This window comes from Pleurodeles waltl, chromosome 1_1, assembly GCF_031143425.1.
Source record: "Pleurodeles waltl isolate 20211129_DDA chromosome 1_1, aPleWal1.hap1.20221129, whole genome shotgun sequence".
Lineage (NCBI taxonomy): Eukaryota > Metazoa > Chordata > Amphibia > Caudata > Salamandridae > Pleurodeles > Pleurodeles waltl.
Genome location: NC_090436.1, coordinates 364031232 through 364054398, shown reverse-complemented (window position 1 = coordinate 364054398; position 23167 = coordinate 364031232). Strand labels below are relative to the sequence as shown.

Sequence of the window (23167 nt, the reverse complement as noted above, 5' to 3'; positions counted from 1 at the left end):
TCTGATGGCGAGGTTGCCGCCACATAGGCTACTGCCCCGCCGGCCCCATTAAGAGTGTCCCACTATGCTCGCGGGCAGAAACCTGGGTTTCCACCCGCCAGCCTACCGGGAAAGAGGCTACAGCATTGTCACAGGCTCGAAATTGAGCAGGCAGCAATGCTGTAGCCCACAGGGTACACCAGCACCCTCGCAATGTTCACTGCAAAGCAGACAGATAACATTGCAAGGGTGCTGGTTGGGGGAGGCCCTGCACTGTCCATGCCATGCGCATGGGCAGTGCAGAGGCCCCTGCACCTGTTCTCCGCCAGCCTTTTCATGGCAGTTTTAATGCCATGAAAAGGCTGGCGGAGAACCAAGTAGCTGCCCTGGCGGATTAGGATCTCCACCACCTCTAGACCACCGGGATCCATGATCCTGGCAGCGCTGGAGGTCCTACCAGCAGGGTTTTAATGTGGCGGTGGGTCCGCCACATTCGTGATGAGCCCCATAGTGTCTTACTATTCGAGCCTACATGCTAAACAAACAGTAGAATTATGCACCCTACTCAACATGTGAAAAAGATGGTCAAGAAAACTGTAATAAATGAATTACAATTGTCCAGACTCAGACACTGCCATATACCAGCCAAGTGCTGCACGTGAGAATTTAGCACTAGTCCCACCTCATGAGGTTCTCAAACTCTATAGCCTTCAGACTAACACTGCAGAAGACTGAGTACCAACAAAGTATTTATCTTAAAACAGAATATCTAAAAGGGACTAAAATTGTTTGAAACCTCACCACTACTTTAGGGCATACCCAAGAGAGGTTAAATACAAATATTGCTGGCAGCAGCTGAAACAAAGACCTACACTCCTGTGTCCAATAGCCCAAGAAGCACAAGGCTACTGACCCATCTGAAAAGGTGCTTAACCAAAGGCCATTTCCCATATAGAAGCTTGGCAAATTGGGAACTACATTTGACTAACTGATAGAGAAAATCATCCCTTCTGTTCCTGCTGTCTAACAGGTTGTTGCTCATCTGGGCAATGATTGAGACTAACATCAATGGATGCACTTTTATCTCCTCTTAATCTCCTCTAATCTACATACCGCCACTTTGAGAAGAAGGTCAGTTGGAAGAGAACCATTTTTATATTCCCAGTCCTGACATCAATGCACCAGCTACAAATGAAGTGCCAGAGAGCTTTTCTTAACCCACAAAACTGTTAGACCAACAAACTAATACAATCACATTAATCCACTGCAGATTACAAATATATTTGAAAATAATTGACCATTATACGATATAACTTTGGATCAGAGCAGTCCCTTTAAATATAATATTTTTGTATAAAGATCAACAACAAATGCAACATGCACAGAGTACGTAAATTGTGGTGATTACCAGGGACAAGGTGCTAATCAAGGTGTAGATTTCAGAACTTCTAATAGAAACTTTCGGTAAGCCTGCAAAGAGTATATTATTAAAGTAATCAGGACAAGCAGCAACCATGGGTCTTTCCAAAGCTGACCTTTGATCCACAAGCAAAAATAGCATTGGTTTCAGTAATAGTTTAAAAAAAAATAAGGTCATTTTTTGTTAATAATTGGTTCTTTTGTAAGAATTACGATTGACAGTTGCTCCAAGCACATTTTGAGGGAGAATTTACATTTCCCTATATGAAAGGATTGCTTAAACATATAAAGTCTATTACATTTTGTTTAGATAAAATTGGCATTAACTCAACTAAGCTATAATTTAAGTTATTGGAGGACAGCTGTACACTAATCAGTCTCATCTCTTAACTGTCTTATGCGCCACTTCAGTCTAGAACAAGACTGCCTAAGTTTCAGAAAAGCCTTTAAAGTATTTAAGTTATAGGTGTGCAAATACACTTTAGGCCTTTTTCTTATATTTTGCTAGTCTCAGCTGACTACATTTTCTCCATTGCTTGTAGCACTGTGAAATAGCATTGTAGCAGTACGAGCGCCCCAAACATTAAAAGTCAGAAGGTAGCTTTTCAACAGTATACACCCCAAACATCCGTCTATCTCAAGTCAAAGTATGGGTGAGTAATAGTTACTTGAAATAACCAACTAGTGAATTGCAGTGGGTTTTTAGTTTAAAATGTAACATTTACACTGACATTTTCATCTAGAGTCACTTTAACCTTTGTTTTAATCCGTGAAATTTCTGAAGTTTTTTGCGTAATGCAATGCAACTTATCACCATACTTAATTAGAACGTCACTTTAACCTTTGCGTTTTCAGTGAATTTCTAGGCTTTTTATTTTAATTTTAATATAAACAAACATTGTTTACCATATTTAACTATGCCACCCCTGGCCGTGCATGCCACTGGGTTGACCGCAGAGTCTGCATCACTCGTTGACTTTATGCTGGTCTTTGACTGTGTACAGGGTTCTCCTTTCCTTATGGTTAGGCCTGCTCTGTAGAAATACCATACATGCAAACTTACTCATACTTTTCAATTTTGTCTCACAGGCATAATGTGGAAACGTCTGACTGAAAGAAATATTAATTTCTAACCTATTTCTGCATGATTGAGAAAGGATTTCCCAGCAAGCTGATCCCCAGTAAAGCACAATCCAAATTCCATGTTTACGGATTTATTTAATGAGGTTATAGACAATGCACAAATTAAACACCAAAAGGTTTTACAATAATCAACTAGCTAGTATAGAGAAATCAAAAACATTTATTAAATTATCTAGAAACTATAGATTTCAAGGATATAGATAATATGCATTAAATTCATGGCACTGACAAGTATATTTCATCAAAGACACTTCTTGAGTGGACCGCCAGATATCACATTTGCATAAAAGAAGGGGCAGCTTGAGGAATTCATGTAGTGGGATTCGTGAGTTTGTGGGCTGCAGCAGGCAAAACTTTTTTGGGGGCAGTAACTACTGGAAAGGTGCAGCGAGAGAGTTTTTTAATTTTAAGATCGGACTTTACAGTTGTGTGACAACACCTTTTTCAAAGGCTTGGCAGAGTGGGCAGAATGGGTTAATAATTACTAACTAGGTTATGAGGGCCAGGTGATTCTTTTTATTATGAGGGGGCCTGGATGATTTTAACACGATCTGGTTGCAAGCCTTGTAATAAATCAACCTTTATGATGGAAACGACGAATCATTGTGTTTGGTTTCACGTTATTACAAAAAAACAGAATGCCAGACATTTACACTTCAGAAGAAGGGGGAGCTATACCAGATCTTGCTGGCTTTTGCCTTCTGTCTGTGGTGTATTTATTTATACTGAGACGTCAGATTTAGAGAAGCTTCCGTTTCAAGTAAAGGTTCAGCTGTCCAAGTAAAGCACATCAGCAATACACATAACTACATTGTGCCATTAAAACAGAAGACAGTGAGTAAAAACATGTTACATGAAACGGGATAGAAGGATGCAATTAGCATCATGTAATTGCAGAAGCACCTGTCGTAGTCAAAAACCTTTGGAAAACATTTTGATATCTTAAGTGGCTACAAAATGATAGGTTCTCCAGCTGCGACCTCCAAAGCTAAAGTTATCACATGTGACCTCTCCTTTGTTTATTCAACTATCAGTAGTGCTGCACCTGCAAACAGTGCTCCTTATGCTGCCCAAATTCATTCAGTGGACATCTAAGAACGCTAGCTATTAATGAGTACATAGTAATGTTGGCCACAGCATGAAAGAAACACAAGCTAACAATGTTCCAATAAGAAGACAGGGAGAGTACTTGGGGTATTAATGAAGGATTATAAGTCATGGGGACTGAAAGCAGTGCTCTCTTTGTTGGCATGGAGACTGAAGATAATGTGGGAGGTGGCAAGCACTGTGCAGGAACTCACCAAAAAGTACTAACGTGGCAGTGAGAGAACAACATGCATCTTTTATTTATAGAGCAAACTCTTCAGAGTACTTTCAAGAATATAACTGTACTGTAAGAATATCCTCCATGTTGTAAGAACTTGATGACAATTGTATGTTAACTGAAGGGCACTGGCAAACGGGGGGAAAGAGGGCAGCAGATGACACAGAGTAGTAGACTAATCATCACCTGCCATCAGCGAGGTAATGTGGAATGCAATCAACCATACTGGATTAATAACTACAGATAAACGTTCAATATTTTTAAAAACTGCATCATTGTTTTTGTTTTGTTTCCCACCTAGCCCTGGATCTCCGATGTGCAATAATTTGCTCAATTATGGTTTCACGTCAACGTATTCATGATCAAACTATAAATACACTACCTTTCTTCATAGAAAATCATACTGAATTACTGAAGCTTAAGTCAGAAAGATTGGCCATCAAACTGTCGGGAAATTCTGCATAGTAGCTTAACATTCATGCAATACGGGTGAATTAATAAACTGCTTAAAATAAATATTCAGGAAGAAATTTGCCAGACCACGTTTAATTTGGGATTCCAGTGTAAAGTATATTTTAAGAAGAAAAAAGTGATTCCTTGATGGTGCAATTACTAAGTGTCTGTAATGTAGGATGCAGGGTACTATATGCCCTCTCTTAGCTCTCTAATACCATCAAATCAAATCAAAACTGAATGCATAATTACTGAACACAACATCTTTGATTAGAGGGTTAATATACGCATCAAACATTGCCACGGCTTGACTTTTTTTGGTTTGAGGACCACTTAATGTTACAAAGCCATGATTTTCAAACAGAGATCCAATTCTTCAACTGACAAAGAGTTGGCTAAATTAATTGGTTTCCATGTTGTTAAAGAGGGTGAGGTCATAGGTGAAGAACATTTCTGAAGTGGTCTGTGAACGTACTGCATTTTATTCTTCCAAGAAGTAAGTGTTAGGCTACTTGTGCGTGAATGCATTCAAAATAATAAGCTTCAATATTCTAAGAAGCTTTACTCCAGGTGTCCGATATAGCCCCAACAAATTATGCTTTTACCCTCATGGAATACTGCAAAATTTACACTGACTAGTGTATGAACACTGCCGGTTTTCCCCAAAGACCTTTCCCCATCTAATAGTTTAAAGTGTATTGCAAGTGTAATGCCAATTCATTTAACTCAACCGATCATTTGCACAATGCTTACTGTTTATGAAGGATGCAGATGTTACAGTATTCTTAAGGACCAAAATCTAGTATGTTCTGAAGCAGTGGTTCCCAACCTTTTTACTTCTGTGGACCCCCACTTTATCTGTGCTGGGACCCGGGGACCCCCACTGAATCATTATTGAAATCTGGGGTCCCACCAATGAGTCATTACTGAAAGCTGGGGACCTAATCTGTACATATTATTACATTTTCTAAGCAGCCGTGGACCCCCTGAGTCCCCGGACCACAGGTTGGGAATCACTATTCTGAATGATTTAAGAAATTAACTTTGATAAACAGCGACAGGAATCTGTTTATCAGTGACCCAGGGTACATTCACATGGCATAATAGGACACAGTGACACACGTTTAGTTCTATGAAAAGATACAACACTTCATGTTTTTAGCTGAATGGGATAACTTGACATTTGTGGATGGCCAGTGAGGGCCAATTATGGTTGTTTTTTTCCCCTCTTGCTTACATGCATTTACAGACTTTTGATGTATTATCTTGGAAGAGCTTAAAAGGTAAGGTTTTTATTTTCATGCACCAGAATATTAACTTGGTGATCTAGATACCCAAACATTCTGGTGGGATTTCTCATTAACATCTACGTGGCTTAAAGGCAATGCAGACATGCAGAATCTTCAAGCCAAGTCTTGTGCTGAGTGTGTAGTCTTCAGTTACTAAAACCTTTATCTTAAAAAAAGCGATGCAAGTTTTACTTTACATAAAGCCTTAAGCTGCCTTTCTCGTATAATAATCCAAGGGATCCAACAGCTTGAACATAATACTCTATTCAAATGATTTACACCATAACTGGCTCTGACTTTCGGGCACACAATCTACGAGGAAATCCTAATTTTCTGCTTTTACTCTTTAAACCTACTGCTGGATTGCAGCACATATTTTAATTATCTCAAGCAGTGCAGTCCTTACATCCTGTGCCTATCACAGATGTTAGTACTCAGTATGCACAAACCAATTTTTATCTATTCATCTTCGTCACTAAGTATCAGGAAAGGAACATGAGCGCCTTTTAAAATGGAGAACGTTCCATGTGACTTTAATGTAAACAAATTACAAACTAAAGATTATTCCATATTTGTGTACATGTAAGAGGATATTTCCCACCAAGTGCAACCTTTTCTTAAGAATACCCCCAACATATTCACAGCAGAATATGTCACAAAACACCAAAATCTGTCCAATGTCTCTTTGTATTGTAGCATTACAGAGTGGGAGTTCTTTGTGTCGGATGATGCTGTTTAGTAAGGCCCAGGTGTCCTCTAGAGTGTGTCTAACACAGACAGATTCTTCAATTGTCCATCGTGCTCTACAAAATGAATGAAGATTGAGCCTGTCTAAAATGCCCTGTAGTTCCTTAGATAAAGGAATAATTTTATTCTTACAGCGATCACTAGGAATCGACACACTCCAACGCCTTCGCAATGCTTTAATTTTATTCAAAGAGACTTTTTGAAAATTACCACAATCAACATCCAAAGGCACAGTTTGAGAGCGAAATAGGGGTTTCCTCGGACTCAAGTTGGGATGAAACTCAAGTAACAACCTTGTACAGTCAATGCCTTGTGATGGAGTTAGAAGTTGAGAAGCAGGACATTTATGTCGTATATTTTCTACATCCTCAAAAGAAAGAATTGGTGGATTCTTTTTCGGCTTTAGCAAATGTTTGCTATTTTCATTTGAAAACCAGGGCATAAATTTTGGTACAATTCGAGTGGGGAATTTTTCCAGTGCCGCTTCTGTGATTCTCTGCAAGCTCCTTTTATCACCATATCCTGGACGATAATGCACCACTACTTCCACACTCATGCTGTAGTGTTCCAGCCAGTTGGTTCAAAGCACTTCCTTCTTGCAGTCTTCGTTGTCCATGTGTCAGCGGAAGGAAGCAGGACCTAAAGCAGAAGCAATATTAGGCATAGGATACACTGACTTACTTAACTACTTTAATAAAACTAATCAGAGTCAGGATGATAGTGACTTCTATTTCACAAAAAGCAGTTTTGTTTTCAGTAAAACAAGATAAAAAGAAATATGGCAATCTTGGAAAAAAAAAAAAAAAAAAACACCAAATCCAGTATTCAGTGGGGCTGCAATTTCTTCGCATCTTAAAGGAAAATCTATCCTGACTCAATCTATGATAAGTACCATGATCATTTCATCAGTGTTCGAGGATCAACCCAGCACTTGCCGTTTAAACTGTGCAGAGAAGATGTTTGTGTGCTTCAACATTTTCATCTGTTACAAATACTTTTTGGGTCTAGGCAAGGTACACTATTGTATGGTCTAAAATAAGCATCTACGGACCGACAATAAATGTGCCATGCATGGAGTGTGAGAAGAGAACTTTTGGACAATAGGACAGGCTATGGCACTAGATATCAGAATAAATCAGTATTAGTAGCAGTCTATGTTTATCAAATAGACTTTTGACAGGTTGAACTAGTATGGTGCTAATAAAGGAGATATAAAATGTAAATATACTACCTCAGAGTGAATGTCTTTTGAACACTCGATAAATATCTACAGAGCATGGAAGGAATAGGTCTTTACATTGGATTCTTCCTTTTTTACCCTCCGGAACCTCAGCTGGACATGGACTCATCCAAACCTTGATGTTATGCTAGAGTATGTTTCTGCATTAATGAAAACTTACAATGCTTCAATGGATAAAGACAGACAGGCAGCCTTTATGATTTATCCACACCTGCAGGACTTGCTCACTGTTACATGCTACACTAAACCTGCATTCAAGTGGCAGTCATAACATCTTGCAGGAAGGTAAATCTTCAAAATCCATGTTTTACCAGGATTATAATTCTTCATTTAGGGAAAAACAGAATTGCGGCACTTGCCTCACAACGGTGAGAGACTGGCCTTCGCCCTCGCTAGAGTTGGTGGAGAGGTGGGATCAAGACAATGATCCTTTTTACAAGTTCCACAAAGGTCTGTAACTGATACACATATGCAGTGCCTGTGGTGCTTAGGAAAGCTGTATGATACAACGTTGCCCGTTGTGCTCACAGATGAATCAACAGATATTTGAAAGCTAGAGGCAGAGCTGGTTTTTGCCTCTCTGAACATAATGAAGATCCACACAAACGTGATTTCAATGTAAAAGGTACTAAAAGTAAACTGAACATAAAAATCCTCTTTCTATTTACACACAGAAAACTATTTTTTTTAAAAAAGGAATTACAGCAAACAGGATAATCCTTCTTCTGAGCCACTACTAGGTCGTCAGGATATTCCCACCAAATCAGACGCATGTTTGTGCCTCCCGTACCATAAGCAGGCAATAGAGAGTATTTTCAAAAGGGTAGGTATGCTATTTTGCCTTTAAGACACCAGCATACCTGCACTCTGGAACTTCTTGGGAAGCAACAGTGCTATACTGCTTGCTATGACATCGGAGGCTTTATTCCAGTGACTCTGACTGTGTAGTCAAAACCTAGCCCCACTACAGAGATCATATGAACTTAAATTCCAATACAATTGCTAAATCCACCGTTGACGAAATGTCAGCTCTTTAGTAGATAGTGTCAGTAAAGGCACCTTTGGCAGGTCTAGTACATAGGACAGCCAGGAAGAGATCAGCAGTGTCTCCGGGAGGTCGAGATGCCCCATAATAAGAAGATCAGACAGGAGACTTTTGAAAGGTTAGGGTACCTTTTTGTTGAGACCAACTCTTGTTGCTTTGCAGGGTCCACCCCTTCTTACGATAAGGAAGTTGACAGCGAGGAACACCGTTTACACCATCAAATACATACTGACTGAGAATTTTTTTGACCTACAAAATACCAACGGCAAAATAATCTGCCAGTCTTCATTCCAGATACCAGAGGGGCCTGTCTCCAGCAGGTCATACACTCTGGGGTTGTCACCAATACATAGCTGCCGGCATTAGAAATCCATTCCGCACAGACCAGCTAAAGTGAAATCACTTGAAAGAGGTAGGCATATAAATAATCCTCAAAGGAGATGTCGCCTTTTAATCACGTAATTATGCTGCTATTAATGGTATGAAGGAGGCTTTCTTGGCCAGATTTAAGCAAAACACCCTCCCAGACAGACTGTGTGATTAGATGCCTCAGGAGACAAAGGTAAAAGGCAAAACTAGAGACAGGAATCTGTTGCTTAAGTCAAGGCACACAATCAAATTATTTAAAACTTGCAAATAAAACCAGTACACACATAGCGGCAGGCTTCGTGCCAAACACAGATGGATCACTGCTGAGTTCATACTAACCTTGATAGAATGTCTTGATAACTCTAAATAATTTTAGAGTGTGCCACAACACAAGTAGCACAATATTTCTAGTTCTGCTTTTAAACTTTTGGCCTTTCAAGATTCGTATTGCTCATTGAACTAATTTCTGTGTTTCATACCAATTCTATGTTAGGACCGGAGACCAAGATTATGCTCATCTTTCCTTCCTTTTTAATACTGTCTGTAGTTGTTTAAAGAACTTTCCCATAACCCCACGGGAAAGAACTACCAAAAAAACTGCAACCAATTAGTCCACAAAACGTCTATACGTGCAGCCCGTTCCTCAGGAACTTCCTCTTTCTTTCCTGCTTTCAGTAAGAGCCCAAGTGCAGGATTGAGTTAGGGGCGGATCTCACAGTCTTGGACAGCGTTAGACAAGCATTTCTAGAACGTCCTAATCACCCCCTGTGGGCTACCTTCTTGGACGCTTTATGCACCCCAGAGGAAACCCCTAAGGTTTTGCCCTCAGCAGATGATGATTCTCATGGAGATTCAAATGATGAAGCAGACCCAACGCGGCCATTGCGACCCTCCCCAGGTTCCACGGAGTCCCTTCAGAGTGTAGGAAAGCCCTGTTTTAGTTATTTTTATTGCCGGTTTCTATTTTAGGTTACCACTCGTGTAGCGGGCTGCGAGAGCACATTCACCACTCCAATCCCAGCTTTTCTGTTCTCATTGGAGCCACAAGAGTGTGGTGAGGGTTCGCTGCCCGTAGAGGGCAACACACGGTCATAGACTTGCATCTCTCTGATCCCCGGGGGATGAGCGCCTCATTTGAACAGAGACATTTTTCCTCACAGCCCGAGCACCTTGGAAGGCCAGACACCGCGGAACGGGGGGTTGGTATTCTGTGAACAAAGCAGCAGAGGCCAATAGCATCACAAAAGTTGAGGGCCCCCCTTGCAAAGTACCTGGAGGGGCCCCCTCCCCTCTGGGCGCAGTCAGAGCCCTGCCGCCCATGCACAGTGTATTGTGCTAAGGGGGACCCCGGAAGCACAGGGGCCCCCTGCACTGCGGGGGCCTTAGTTACGCCACTGGCAGGCACCCATAAGGGTCTGAAGTTAAGAAAGCTCTTTGAAACATTTTTTTTCTCTGCCATTGATTGCAGCGCAGTGTGCGTTTAGGCTGATTCGGGCCTGGCCCAGGCGCCATCAGTGTAGTTTCCCCATAAATTGTAAGGGAGTTTGGTCCTGGGGATTGTCCCACTTTAATATTGTGCTTAGGCACAGTAAAATCATCCTGGCTCAGTCCAGCACCATAACAGTGCTTCAGCACACCATATTGCTTCTGGGTTGCTGAGCCTGTAATTGGTCTTGAGGCCCTACTGTTTAAAGCTTACCTAGCCACAATACTGCGAGCTAACCTCACGGCGCCCATTTTAACACAGCGAAGGAAGGCGTTTTTTTCTTTATTTCAATTTGCAAGTGGATGGCTATGTAGAAGAAGAGACCATCTCGGTCATCCCCACAGATAATGAATTTTTCATGTTCTCATTTGCCAGTAGAGGGGAGGCTGGCACAGTTTCTCCACAATTGGGAGGCTCTTACTTCAGATGCTTGGGTTTTCTAAACAATCGCGGTTTCCAAAGTTCAATGGCTCTCCGGTACAACACTCATCCATGTTCCCTATTCCTTTTCACAGGAGCAGGCTAACTTGGTGGATCAGGAGGTACAGAACTTGCTCAGAAAGGAGGCTATCACCACATTCATTGTAGACCACCAGGGCATCCTGAGCAACATGTTTGTAGTGGACAAATGGGATTGAGAACAACAACTTGTCATCAACCTGAAGGAGTTTGATGGCTGGCTGGTCTACTGCCATTTATAACCGGAGGGAATCCCCCTCCTTCACGACTTGCTGCATCCAGATGACTGGACAGTGCGCCTAGACTTCAAGGACCCATACTTGACAATCCCAATTTTTCCTCCACATCATTTTTTTTTTTTTTTTACAGTTCCAGTAGCGGGTCTAATCAACGAGTTCACGACCCTTCCCTTCGATCTTTCTTCAGCCCCTTGGTGCTTCACCAAGGTTTTGAAACCAGTGGTGGAAAAAAACTTAAGGGAGTGGGGATACCGCTTGATCATTTGTCTCGACAACCTCCTCCTGATGGCTCCGTGCCAATTTCAGTTGCGAGAACAATTGCAATATGTGATTAATCCCCTAGAGAGCCTAGGTTTCTTCATCAATGATAAAAGAAGTCGCTGTTAACGCCATCCAAACAGACCACCTTTTTGGGTTTTGTCATCAACTCAGTGGACAAGACTATTAGTTGGCCGTCCTCCAAAACAGCAAAGATTCACAGAGAATTGAGAAAGACGCTGTCCAAACAAATGACTTCCTTGAGTCAAGTAGCTCAGACAGTGGGGCTCCTACCCACCTCTACTGAAGCAATATTTCCTGGCCCTCTGCATTACAGGGCCCTGCAATGGCTTGAAGCCTTCCATTTATGAAGGGGACTTCAGTATTCAGAATGAATTCTTCTGACAGAGGAAGTGAAGACCGAAATAATTTGGTAGTTGTTCCACTTGGAGGCGTGGAAAGGCAACACCATATTTGGCTCAGACCCAGACCTTATCATAGAATTGAACCTTAGCGGATCTGGTTGTGGAGAGCGCTGTGGTTGACTCCTTTGCTGACGGAAAATGGTCCACAGACGAGCAGACCCTTCACATCAGTTCCCTGGAGCTCATGGCAGGGTCTTTTGCTGTACAATGTTGGACCAAGGACTAGATAAATTGCTGTGTTCTGCTGAAGATAGGCAATGTCAGCAGTTCGCTACATAAACCATGAGGGTGGCCCCAGAGCCAAAGTCCTGGTGGATCGGTCCAAAGAATTCTGGTCTTACTACCTGGCCAAAAATATATCAGTCATGGCGGTGTACCTTCCAGGGGCCACCAATGAGATAGCAGATTGGTGCTTGAGGAAGTGGCGAGACATGAGTTTGTGGCAGTTGAACCCTCAGGTTTTTTCCAAGCTTAATTCTTGTTGGGGTCCTTTCTCTGTGGATCTGTTTGCCTCTTGATTATATCATCAGATCCCATGGTACTTCATCTGGGAGCCGGATCCACAGGCGCCTTCCTGCAGGATTGGTCAAAAGGAGAAGGGTCATGCTCTGCAGGATTGGTCAAAAGGAGAAGGCTCCCTTCGCCATAATCATGAGGTTGGCAGCACATGTGCGGAGAAAGCTGGCGGATGTGGTCTTGATCACACATGTGTGGAGATCTCAAGTGTGGTTTCCAGTTCTTCTGGAACTTTCTTGGTATTTTCCAATCCCTCTTCCCCTCACACCCGATATTCTTTGGGATCCCCTAGGTCAGTCACCAACTTGTCCTCCAAGGCTGTCTCCATCTCTCCCGGGAATTTTCCAAGCCATCAGAGACAAAGTCCAGGGACTTTCACAAGACGCTGAAAGATTACTGGCCACGACTTGGGCCGATGGGACGACAAAGCGGTACCAATTTGCATGGTCCAAGTGGGTGCTTTGGTATATTCAACACAAAGAGGATCCCTTGGTGTGAAACGTTGTCTCAGTCCTGAATGTTTTGGCATCCGTGGCATCTAAGGGCATGGCTTATCGAACCGTTAATTCTTACTGGTTGGCTATGTCCATGGGACACTTCCCGATTCAAGGATTGACGGTGGGAGAATGCCTGCTGGTTTGCAAACCTCTGCAAGGGATTTGCTTTGCCGCTGGAACCTAAAGTATTCCAAGCTGTGGGATGTTAATACAGTTTGAATGTTTTTGTTTAGTCAAGACAGAGGAATGAATAGCTTTCACGTAAGGTGTTGTCAGCTAAACCGGCAATGATTTTGTGCCCAACATCTTGTGGTATGGTCTCGGATGTGAGAGCCCTGGACATTTCAAGCTAAGTCTTTACTCTAAAAGGAGTAACTTTTTATGTTTCCAGGCGAGCCAAGACAGATTTCAGGATAATTTCTTCGACAAAGCCCCTAAGTTATGTGTGGTCCACTGTCAGTGTGTGTGAGAACATGACAGAGGACATGCGCGCCCCCCAGGTGAAGGTCAACTTTTGATCTTCTTAAAAAAAAAAAATTTAAAAAAAAAAAAATTCAAGGCCGTGTCATCTCCCACCATAGCTCGCTAGGTTTGCTGGGTTATGCAGGAGGCAGGCGCTCTTTGGAGCCCATTCAGTCAGAGGAGCGATAGCCTAAAAAGCCTTTTATTTAGGGCTTGGACTAGAGGATATTATTAATGTGGCTGATTGGGCCTCGGACTCTGTTTAAGTAATTTTATTTCAAACCAGTGCTGAATATAGAGTCTTTGATGGTGGATAAACTTTAAACAAGCATAATGCGCGCCTCCGGTCCTGACACAGAATGAAAAATTTCCAAGCTAACGTAACAGAAAGTTTCAATTCTACTAAGGACACAAAGGCGATGCTTAGTCCCACCCATTAATTTCATGATTTTTCCTTCTCTTCCTAACATGATAGGATGCACAGTTAACAGTGAGTGTCTTGTTCCTTTTGGTGTTTTAACGCACTTGATTATTATTAGCCGTAATGTGGATAAGATGGCCTATTAATGCTTATGCTCATGCTATTGTTGATTTTTTCTGGTTACGTCTGTGGATAGGATATATTGTGAATCAATCCCTGTTGGATGGGTTTAGTCAGTTCCAACTCTCTTTTTCTTTTCTTCAGATAAATAATCCACTGAAGGCAAATAATGCAGATGTTGTTTTCCTGTCAAGGCAAGATAGAAGAAGTGCCCGAGACAGGGTCTGCATATATGGACAGTTGTGGACTGTTCACTGGTTGCTGTTTTTTTTGTAGTCTTTTCCGTGGGGTTATGGGAGAGGTGGTTCTTTAAACAACTGCTGGAAGTATTAACAAGCATTGGCATAAGCAATAGGTCGCGGATTTGGGACCTTGGAAGTGTTTGGCTAGAGCTGTTGTATTTGGCAAGGTCTTTAAACAATTATAATTAGCAGGGTTTTCCGATCGGGGTCACTTAATTATTTTCTTTGTCAATGTTACTGTCTTTTAGCTATGTGTTATGGAGTGCAATTGATGTATGTTGTGTGGAGTGGAATCATGTGGGTTTGAGTGATGTGTAATTGTGTGGTGTTGAATGGAGTTATGTGTAGTGGAATTATGTGGCCTGATGAGCACTGGAATTATGTGGCTAGTAATTATGTGGTAGTTAATGTGGTAGAATTATGTATGTAGAGTGGAATTGTGTGTTCTGGGGTGTAATTATATGGAGTGGTATTGTGGAGTGGCATGTAGTAGAGTGGAATTATTTGATGTGTTGTTGAATTTTGTAGCATGATGTGGAATTCTGTGGTGCCCTCAACTCAAGTGTTATCACTATCAAGATAGGTGGCCCCAAACCTCCTGAAAGACTAACTTCGCTAACGCCTAAGCGTACACACTGCCTACTGCCTGCTGAGGTATGTCATTTGTTTTATTGCTGTTTAAGAGAAAAACTCTGCGCAGGATCTCTTTTTATAGTCTTGTACATAACGCTTCACAATAATTCTGACTACAAGTCTAAGGCCCAATATCTTTCATTTTAAAAGTACAAAATGGTCAGATAAAACGTCTGACTGTTGGGATCTTGTAACATTAATATGTCTATCATAAAAAGTGTATGCAAAAATAAACACTTGTGTAGAACACAGAGCTGGGCTGCAGAGGTTACTCTGACTCTTAGCTCTCACGTTCAGTTCATCTTCCAGAAAGCTGATTTATGAGAGAGGTTATAAACCGTAAACTGGGCAGCAGCAGCGTATGGAGAAGGGGGTCCAGTCTCTGGCTGGTGCCCACAGACAATCTGTCACAGGCATGTGATATTAGCTCCCCACTTCCTTGCAGTGGAAAGAGCTATGTGCATGTGAAAGGTGAAGGTTCTTAAAACTTAAAGTACAAGAGTTTTTTTTAAGAGTTCGAAATAATAATTATATTGTGATGTTACAGTTAGGTTGTCAGGAGAAACGCAAGCCTAACTGTACACAATATAATTATCATTAATTCTGACCCCAACAGTTCGGATCTCGCATTTGTTGTCAATTTTTGTTTCCATTTTCGGAACATTGGTGTATGGTGGTGGTGTGTGAGGTAGGGTGAGGGAGGAATTGAAAAGCGGGCGTCACCAATGGAAGAGAACACGCTCTTAGTGCAATGTGAAGATACAAGGCCTCATTCCTAGATATTTCATAATCATAGACGTGCAGTTAAGGTAGTTTGGTGGGTTTTGCATTTATTGCAGAGATCTGTTTGCTATTTACATGCCAAAAGTTAAACTTCTGATAGGTTTGCCCACATAAATCACAATTTTCCCTGTTTATGTAATCAATCAGACTTTGCTCTACTTGCATTACGGGGCAAATTAATTAGCTCTGCCCTGTGCAAAATTCTTCTGTAATACATCCTCTTAGCTTAGTTACAATGCCGTGCCATTATTTGATATAAGTACTCGTCACCTTTTTACAGATGTAAATACAGCCTTTTCGATTTAGGCCAAGATCTTAGAGCAGCAAGGTTAACATTACACAGTTGTGGATACTGTGAATAAAAGCTTAACAGGAAAGAAGATAGATAGAGACTCAGTGAAAGTGCCATATGCTCCAGTGACTGAAACAAACAACTGTCTTCCCCTGTGGAGATTTCTGTAAACAAAGGGCAAGAGGCCACTTACACACACACACATATTGCTAAATCTGGAAACCATTAGGGAGGGGATGAGACTTACATTGAGAGCGCTGCTGTAGAAGGTTTAATGAAAACATGTGTGTGGAAGGGGTGAACTACTGTGGTGGTCGGCAACATGCGCTGGGAATAGGTGGGTGTCATTGGTAGAGCGGGGAACGGGTCATGTGCCCTAAAGGGATTGAAGCCTGAGCTACGGAGGGTATAAAGAAGGAGGTCTCCAGCTAGGGTCTCGCACATGAAATTTTCACCTTTTCCTACAAGCACAATTAACACCATTATTCAATATTCCGCTCCAATTACAGGAAGTGAAGCAAGAGTCACACACCACCATCTACCTTCCTTAGCTCATTCAACTCTTCATGCAACATTTACTACATCGCATAAACTTTACACAGGTGTAGTAAATTTTGCAACAACTCCTGCATGGATCCTCAGAGCGAAAATATTTGCTGCAGTCTATTGGTGCAACTACGATATAAATAAATAAAATGGTATTGCAAGTGCAGTGGGCAGTAGTAAATTGCTGTTCACAACTTAACTGCGCCGGTGTAGTGTTACATAATTTTGCTCTGGCTGAAGCAGTTTGGAACATGTTAACATTCTTTCTCCACAGTTGGGGCCCGTAGTTAGGAGTAGATGTTTATGGTGAAAAGGAGGGAACGAGGATGCTCAAAAATATTGAGATTTTAGAGAACATAATGTAGTTTGGTGTCTTTGCTTTTGGTGCTTGGACATTTAAGACAAATGGTTCCTTTTGAAGCGCTTTTGTCTAATAAGGTTCTGCTAAATATTATGGGATTTAAATACAGCTTTATAGAGGGTTTGGTCAAAACTGAAAAGAATCTAAACTAGGCAGGTTTTCAAAGGAGAAAACGAAAACGTGTGGCCACACTCCCCCTCATGTACAGTCAGGAAGTGCTTGCTGCAGAGCTGTACAAAAAGAGACTCTCCCTGAATAGCAATAATCGTACAGGACACCAGCAGAAATCAGCCCAAGCCCTGTGCACACAAGGGGCAGTTTGCAGCGGCACAGGGTGGGGAGCAGCAAAGGGAGTAGCTGTGCGACCAGAGAGCCTTCCTATGCCCCTGCACAAACAAAAGAAAAAAAGTCGTGGCAGGAACAAGCCTAAATGCGCACAAATGGAAGGCTACAAGTCCAACGAGCCTGCTCCATAGGAGGGAACAAACAAAGAAAAGGAGGGACATAATGGGAACAAACGCCCACTTAAAATGAAGGATTTTTAAAGGGCACTGAAACAAATGAATGAAAAAGCAGTAGGTGGGAATCTAAGCTCACAAAGTGAATACAACAGGTCTTGAAGCTCAACCTAAAAAGGAAGGAAAGATTAGCATAATCCTCGCCTCTGTTTCCGGTCCAGGAAGGACCTAGCCTGGCAGTTCGGGCTGGACTGTATCCATGGGGAGCAGGATCAAGGCGGATTTGCTTATGGCTAGGTCCAAACTAGGCTCTCATGGTGAGAAAAAAAGACGATGGATTTAACCCAGATCTGTGACAGGGGGGTGAATGTATGATTTGTCTACATTCCATCCATTATCAGGATTTTTTACTTTTCTTTACTTTATATAAAATAAAAAATAAATAAAAAATGTGGGGCATCACTATTAAATGTTTTCCAATTTTCAGAAATTTAGTTGCTGAACATAATTTCAATGTGCTTTTATATTGTTCCGTGCCATTTTTCAAGCTGAAGGCACAGTGAACAAATCATTTAATTCTGTATGCAAATTATCGTTTTTTTTTTTTTTAATTTAAAGAATACAGTTATTTAATTACAATTTCGTTCTATATAATAGACGTCTCAGTTTCAACTTTATGCATCACTTACAAGGCACACAACTACTTTTAAAAGTATTGTTTTAAGAAAATGAGGGAGTGCTGCCAATAGTTAATTTGTAAATAATAATGTGCCAGTGCCCAAAGCCCTCCTCTTAAACATGTGGCTGCTGCAATTAAGTGTGCAAACACAGAATACTGAGGAAGCATAATTCAGAAGCCTTCTCGGGCCTCTTCAATCCATTTACAGCCACTCCCCGCCCTTCACCTCACTCTTGCAGCTTTCTGCTTTTTCCCCATTGTGTTGCTTTGTTTTTCTCTTCCTCCATCTTTCCCTTATGTGTCTTTGCTTGCAATAAATGTTTGAGGCAGGAAAATAAGCGCCAGGCCTAAAAAATAAGAGCCTGTGCTCTGCACCGGAAACAACAAGCACGAATTAAGCACTCACTGTTGTCCTTCTCATCATCCTTGATCGGGGAAGGGGAATGGACTGCTTCACACTCACTGAGAAGAGTGTCTACAGAACGCAAGGCCATACTACTAAACACCTGAGATGGAGACAGTCGCAAGGAGGTGATAGCCTATTCTTCGGGGACTCAGCGGTTTTACTGAGATTTTTTAGGTATCCTTGTACTTCGAGGTGTTCAGCAACTTGGAAGGGCATGGTTGTGTGCACTTTTGCTCAATAATCGTACATATACCTACTCAAAGTCAAGGGCCTTTGAAGGTGCTGTCATGTTTGAAAAATGCAAACAAAAACGTTACACACAAAAAAAAAAAAAAAAAAAAAAAAAAACATTTCAGCATATTTACATTTTAATTCGTTGGGCTTCCGAACCTGAAAAGCTTTTCTCATTTTGTTGTTTGCATGTAAGGCTAAGAACCCCATTATGTTTATATCCTCCAAGCCTGTTACAGACATTTACTTTGTTTTAACATGTTAAACGCATCATTTCATATGCAAATAATCCTTTTCACAACACATCTTAAAATGATTTGCCCTCATATATGTAGTTTAATTTCATAATTTCCACTAGTGACTATCATACACATTCCTCTTAGTATTCTACATATGTTAATTTAAGGAGAATGCTGTGCATAGGTTACACAACTTGGAAGTGATTAGGTAGGCACAGGCAGAAGTATGGCCCTTTATAGGGAAGAAAAATGTGGGCTGCTGAAGTATACCTTAGCGACAAGGTGCTTCATGACTTTACTGAACATGCCAAAGACAATACCTGGCTGCCCGAGACATTCAGCCTCAGCCGTCCGCTATTACCCCCTGCCTTGTAATTAACCTTGGGACCCCATACATACCCCAGACGTTTCCACAAGCACAGTAATCCCAACTCACCGGTTTACAGATGTAGCTCCCCCACCTGAATGGCCATGTGACTGGATTTTCCTTTCGCCGTGAGTCTAAGGGGTGGGTGAGGGCCCAAGGTTTAATGTTTACTGTACCTATATTATAGCATTTGTGCCATGCTTAAAAGAACGTCACTGGTCTAGATATTCATTTACCTGATGATCTATGCTTGCAATCTGCAGAGCAGACAGGTGAACATTCTGTCGGGCACATTATCGATTTGTCAGTAATATATTAAACAAAAAAGGAGGATGCTGTAAAAAGGACAGTTCCCTGTACCGATCACATTCCATTACAGAAGACAATGTGCTGTATTGTGTGATCCTGTGTTTCTGCTTCCTCCCTGCTCAAGTGTGCAACCTTGTGAAGTAGAAACATGGTGTAATGTAATGTGTGCAAGTCAAGAGAAAGGACTAATCAGGCAGGACAGACAGCTGTTTGGTGGGGTGACCTGTACAAATAAAAAAATATAATATGAAAAGGACTGTATGTGTTTTTCGACTACGTAATGCTATTTATGAGAAAAAACTGCAAGCATACGAAAGATTAATCAACATCACATTCTTCACCATCACCACTCGGACACCAAACAAGCATACAATGTAGTTTAGTTTATTTGCTCAGAATTATAATCTAGGGGCGTTGCCTGCCAGGGCATGATATAGGTTTCTCTTTAGGACTGAGCAGGACGACAGACCTTTCTTGCACTGGAGTGGCAAGCAGTCATATGAAAGAGGTGGAGACTTGTTTGCTCTGTAGTGTTTATCTGTTTAAAGGAGCAAGATAAAAGTCAGATTCCGGGGCACCGGAGGTACGTGATAGGAATTATTGTAACCACTATCCACCCCCTCTGCTAGCTGGATGAAGGGGTTTCCTAATACCTTCGAAAACAGGTCCTTAATTGTTGCTCCTGTTGCAGAAAACCCACAAATTAGGCTCAGGCGGAAAATTCAAGGTAAGGAGGACGTGTTTCTTCTCCCTGGCACCCACAGCATTTTGTAAGGGCTTCTAAGGCTTGTCCACGACAGTAACGATGCCCCCGAACTTCCTGTATACAAGACTTGGTTGGACCAAGTAGGTAGTTATGTGGGTGTCTACTGGGCGAGAGGGAGGAAATAGTACACCATATTAACTGTGTATCTACTGCAGCGGCAACAGCATGCCACCAGACACTTTACTGTTGGAAGCTCTGTGTTCAATACTAATAGTGAGACGATTTTAACACCTTTATATTCAATGACACGGATGGGTCAACTGGTTTGAAGTAGGATATGAATGCCTCTCTGACATGACAATACGTGCAAGTCTTGAAGCTCTCTGGTCTACAGGGATAGAAATATGCCTTTAATCAACATTCTTATTTTGCAGGGGCACACAAATCAATGTCCTGGTGGGACTATTTCTGTGCGCCATCAGCTCTGATTTAGGACACCCTTAAGATGGATTACTTGCCAAAAGATATCTTTGCTCATTTTCCCGTCCTCCTAATATCCAAGTACACATGAAGAGGGTCAGGGCAATATGAGACTTAGTACATGGGATGTAGGTATCATGAACTGGCAATTCCCCTTTAAGACATCACTAGGGCCTATTCACAGAAAACATTGGGGTCAGTTCAGGCTACCCGAACACTATGGGCAACATACAAGTGTGTTACGTGGGAAGCCATAAGGCTGACATTCATGAAAAAAAGGAAACTAAGGAAAACAATAGTATGATTTCTGGAACAAAAGATGATACAAGCAGAACAAAACATGAGTGACTGCCAACTGACAGTGAAGTGCAGAAACTGATGCAGCACATACAACAAGCATTGGCAAAGTCAGGAAATCTTGCATATGAGAGCTATTTACTTTGGCAATATTTAGCAGCAATGCTGTACAGCACCATGTATGTTTTACAGTGTGGCTAAACCTATTTTTCATATTGCTGTGACGCACCCACAGCTTAAAAAAATGTTTTTAAGTCCATTAGCCCTGAATGCTTCATAATATTTTTAGTCTTGCTGCACAGCATCGCTACAAATCAATGCAAAGTCTGCAATGCCCATGCTCTACAGCCTGAAGTAAAGGCAATGGCAGAGCCAGAATCTCAAAGGTGAGACCTTCTGGCTTTGCGAATGCTTGTCAGATCTCAGCAAAATATTCTAGTGATTCTACGCAAATCGGTTCTCCCCATGTGTGAAAAGAAAAAAAATAACATTTGACAAAAAAAACATCACATAAACAAAGAAATTCCCCCTCAATATCTTAGTGAAAATACATTTGGAAGAAGAAAACATCTGTTATTACAATAAACATCCATTTCAAAAGGTGAAGGAGGCTAACTTTCAAGTGTGTGTTGCAAAATAAAACATTGCTACAAATAATAAAAAGAGGTTCAACAAGGATGACAGTGTAGAAGACAAAATAAAAGTTGTATAAATCACATCGCGATCGGTTGAAGGACATCAACCAAGTGGAAGCAATCAGTACTTGGCCCATATTCCGCCAAAAGGAGAGGAAGTGAAGCCAGCACATGCTGGCCAATTAGAAGGCAACAAATAAGAGTGACAAACCCAATGAATGTTAGCAATGGGTGGGCTGCAAGCCTGTTGTTGTACACAATATTTCTCACAAGCAAGAGCACATGTGCCATTACAGACAAGACCTAACAAGCATTAGCTTAGTTAGAGCTATTAGCTTTGTAAACTCCTAATTGGACTTCTTTTGTCTCAGAAATTGAAAATGAAAAGTAGAACAGTTTCACATAAGAGAGCTGATTCAATCACCATGGCCATCATGAGCGTGAAGGATGCACTCAAAAGGAAAAAGAACTTCCATTGCAGTCAAACATATCAGAAAAAGTGTAATTAGCCATCTAACAGGGTTAGATGTCTAAAGCAGTAAACAAACCGCCCCAAGGAGGGACAAACAAAGCATTTACCAATGATAAAGGATTTTTGAAGGTCAAGCCCACGAGCGATAGAGATGGGCGTGAGGTAGGTGTGGTTAAAAGCCCAAACAGATATGCTATGCTCTACCTAAAAATTAAGAGACTGCAGAGGCGATATCAAATCACCTGATCACATGTAGAAAACTCTACAAGGTTGGGGACAAAGCAGACAGACTGCTAGCGTGGTAAAGATCAGAGGAAGATAGGCAGGTGAGTGAGTAAAAGTATTTAATGAGAAAGGGTTGAGGGTTTTTAGTGGTGGTTAAATTGCATAGGCGTTTGTGGAATACTATGCAGTTGCCATGGGAGCACCTGGGAAGCACAGCAATGCCCATTTTCATGGGAGGACGACCTCTTGCACTGTTGACGACAGAAATGGCGTCAGCTCTAGAATGTCAAATAGCACTGGAAGAAGTTACAAGCACCATTCATCAACTGAAAATTAAGAAGGTTCCAGGGCCCAATGGCCTCCAAGCAAAGTATCTACCCTAATGGGGCTGCATTTGCTTAATATGTTTGAGAAGGCAAAAGAGGTAGGAGAAATATCAGACTATCCTAAACATGCCTTTATTACTATAAAGTGCATAAACCTAGAGAGGCCTGCTCATCATATTTACCTATCTCACTCAATATGGGGACAAAAGTGCAAGCCAAAATGCTAGTAAACAGACAGGTTAAAATTATTTTCACTTTGTTCGGTCCCAGACCAGTCAGAGATACAACAGAATAAGCCTTAGAAGGCTGCAAAAGACTTGAGAGATCAATAAACATGGAAGATCACTATTAGTACTTTCCCTGAAAAGTGTTTGAGTCCATTATTTCTGGTGCTGGAAAGCTTTGGGGTCAAGCAAATATACAGGGCTTGGATCAGCCTTCTCTGGGTCAAGTCCACAGTAGCAGTGTGGATGAATAGTGTATGCTATTGTTTTTGAGCTGGGGAGAGGCAAAGCTGCTTCTTCTTCCCACTGAATTCAGATGTTCATTAGAACCCCTACCGTGCCTGCTATGATGGAAGACCAGAATC

At 41.5% G+C, this 23167-nt stretch overlaps 2 protein-coding genes across 4 annotated transcripts in view; both read right to left on the bottom strand.

Annotated features, from left to right (window-relative positions):
* The window catches only part of TRAPPC13 (trafficking protein particle complex subunit 13), a 321232-nt gene that overhangs the window by 286654 nt on the left and 11411 nt on the right, over positions 1-23167 (bottom strand). The window lies entirely within an intron of this gene.
* The window catches only part of SHLD3 (shieldin complex subunit 3), a 31972-nt gene continuing 11409 nt past the window's right edge, over positions 2605-23167 (bottom strand). Inside the window, exon 2 of the mRNA XM_069222826.1 lies at positions 2605-6993. Coding sequence (XP_069078927.1) covers positions 6155-6910 — 756 coding nt within the window. The 5' untranslated portion in view covers positions 6911-6993 and the 3' untranslated portion in view covers positions 2605-6154. The remainder of the gene's footprint in view (positions 6994-23167) is intronic.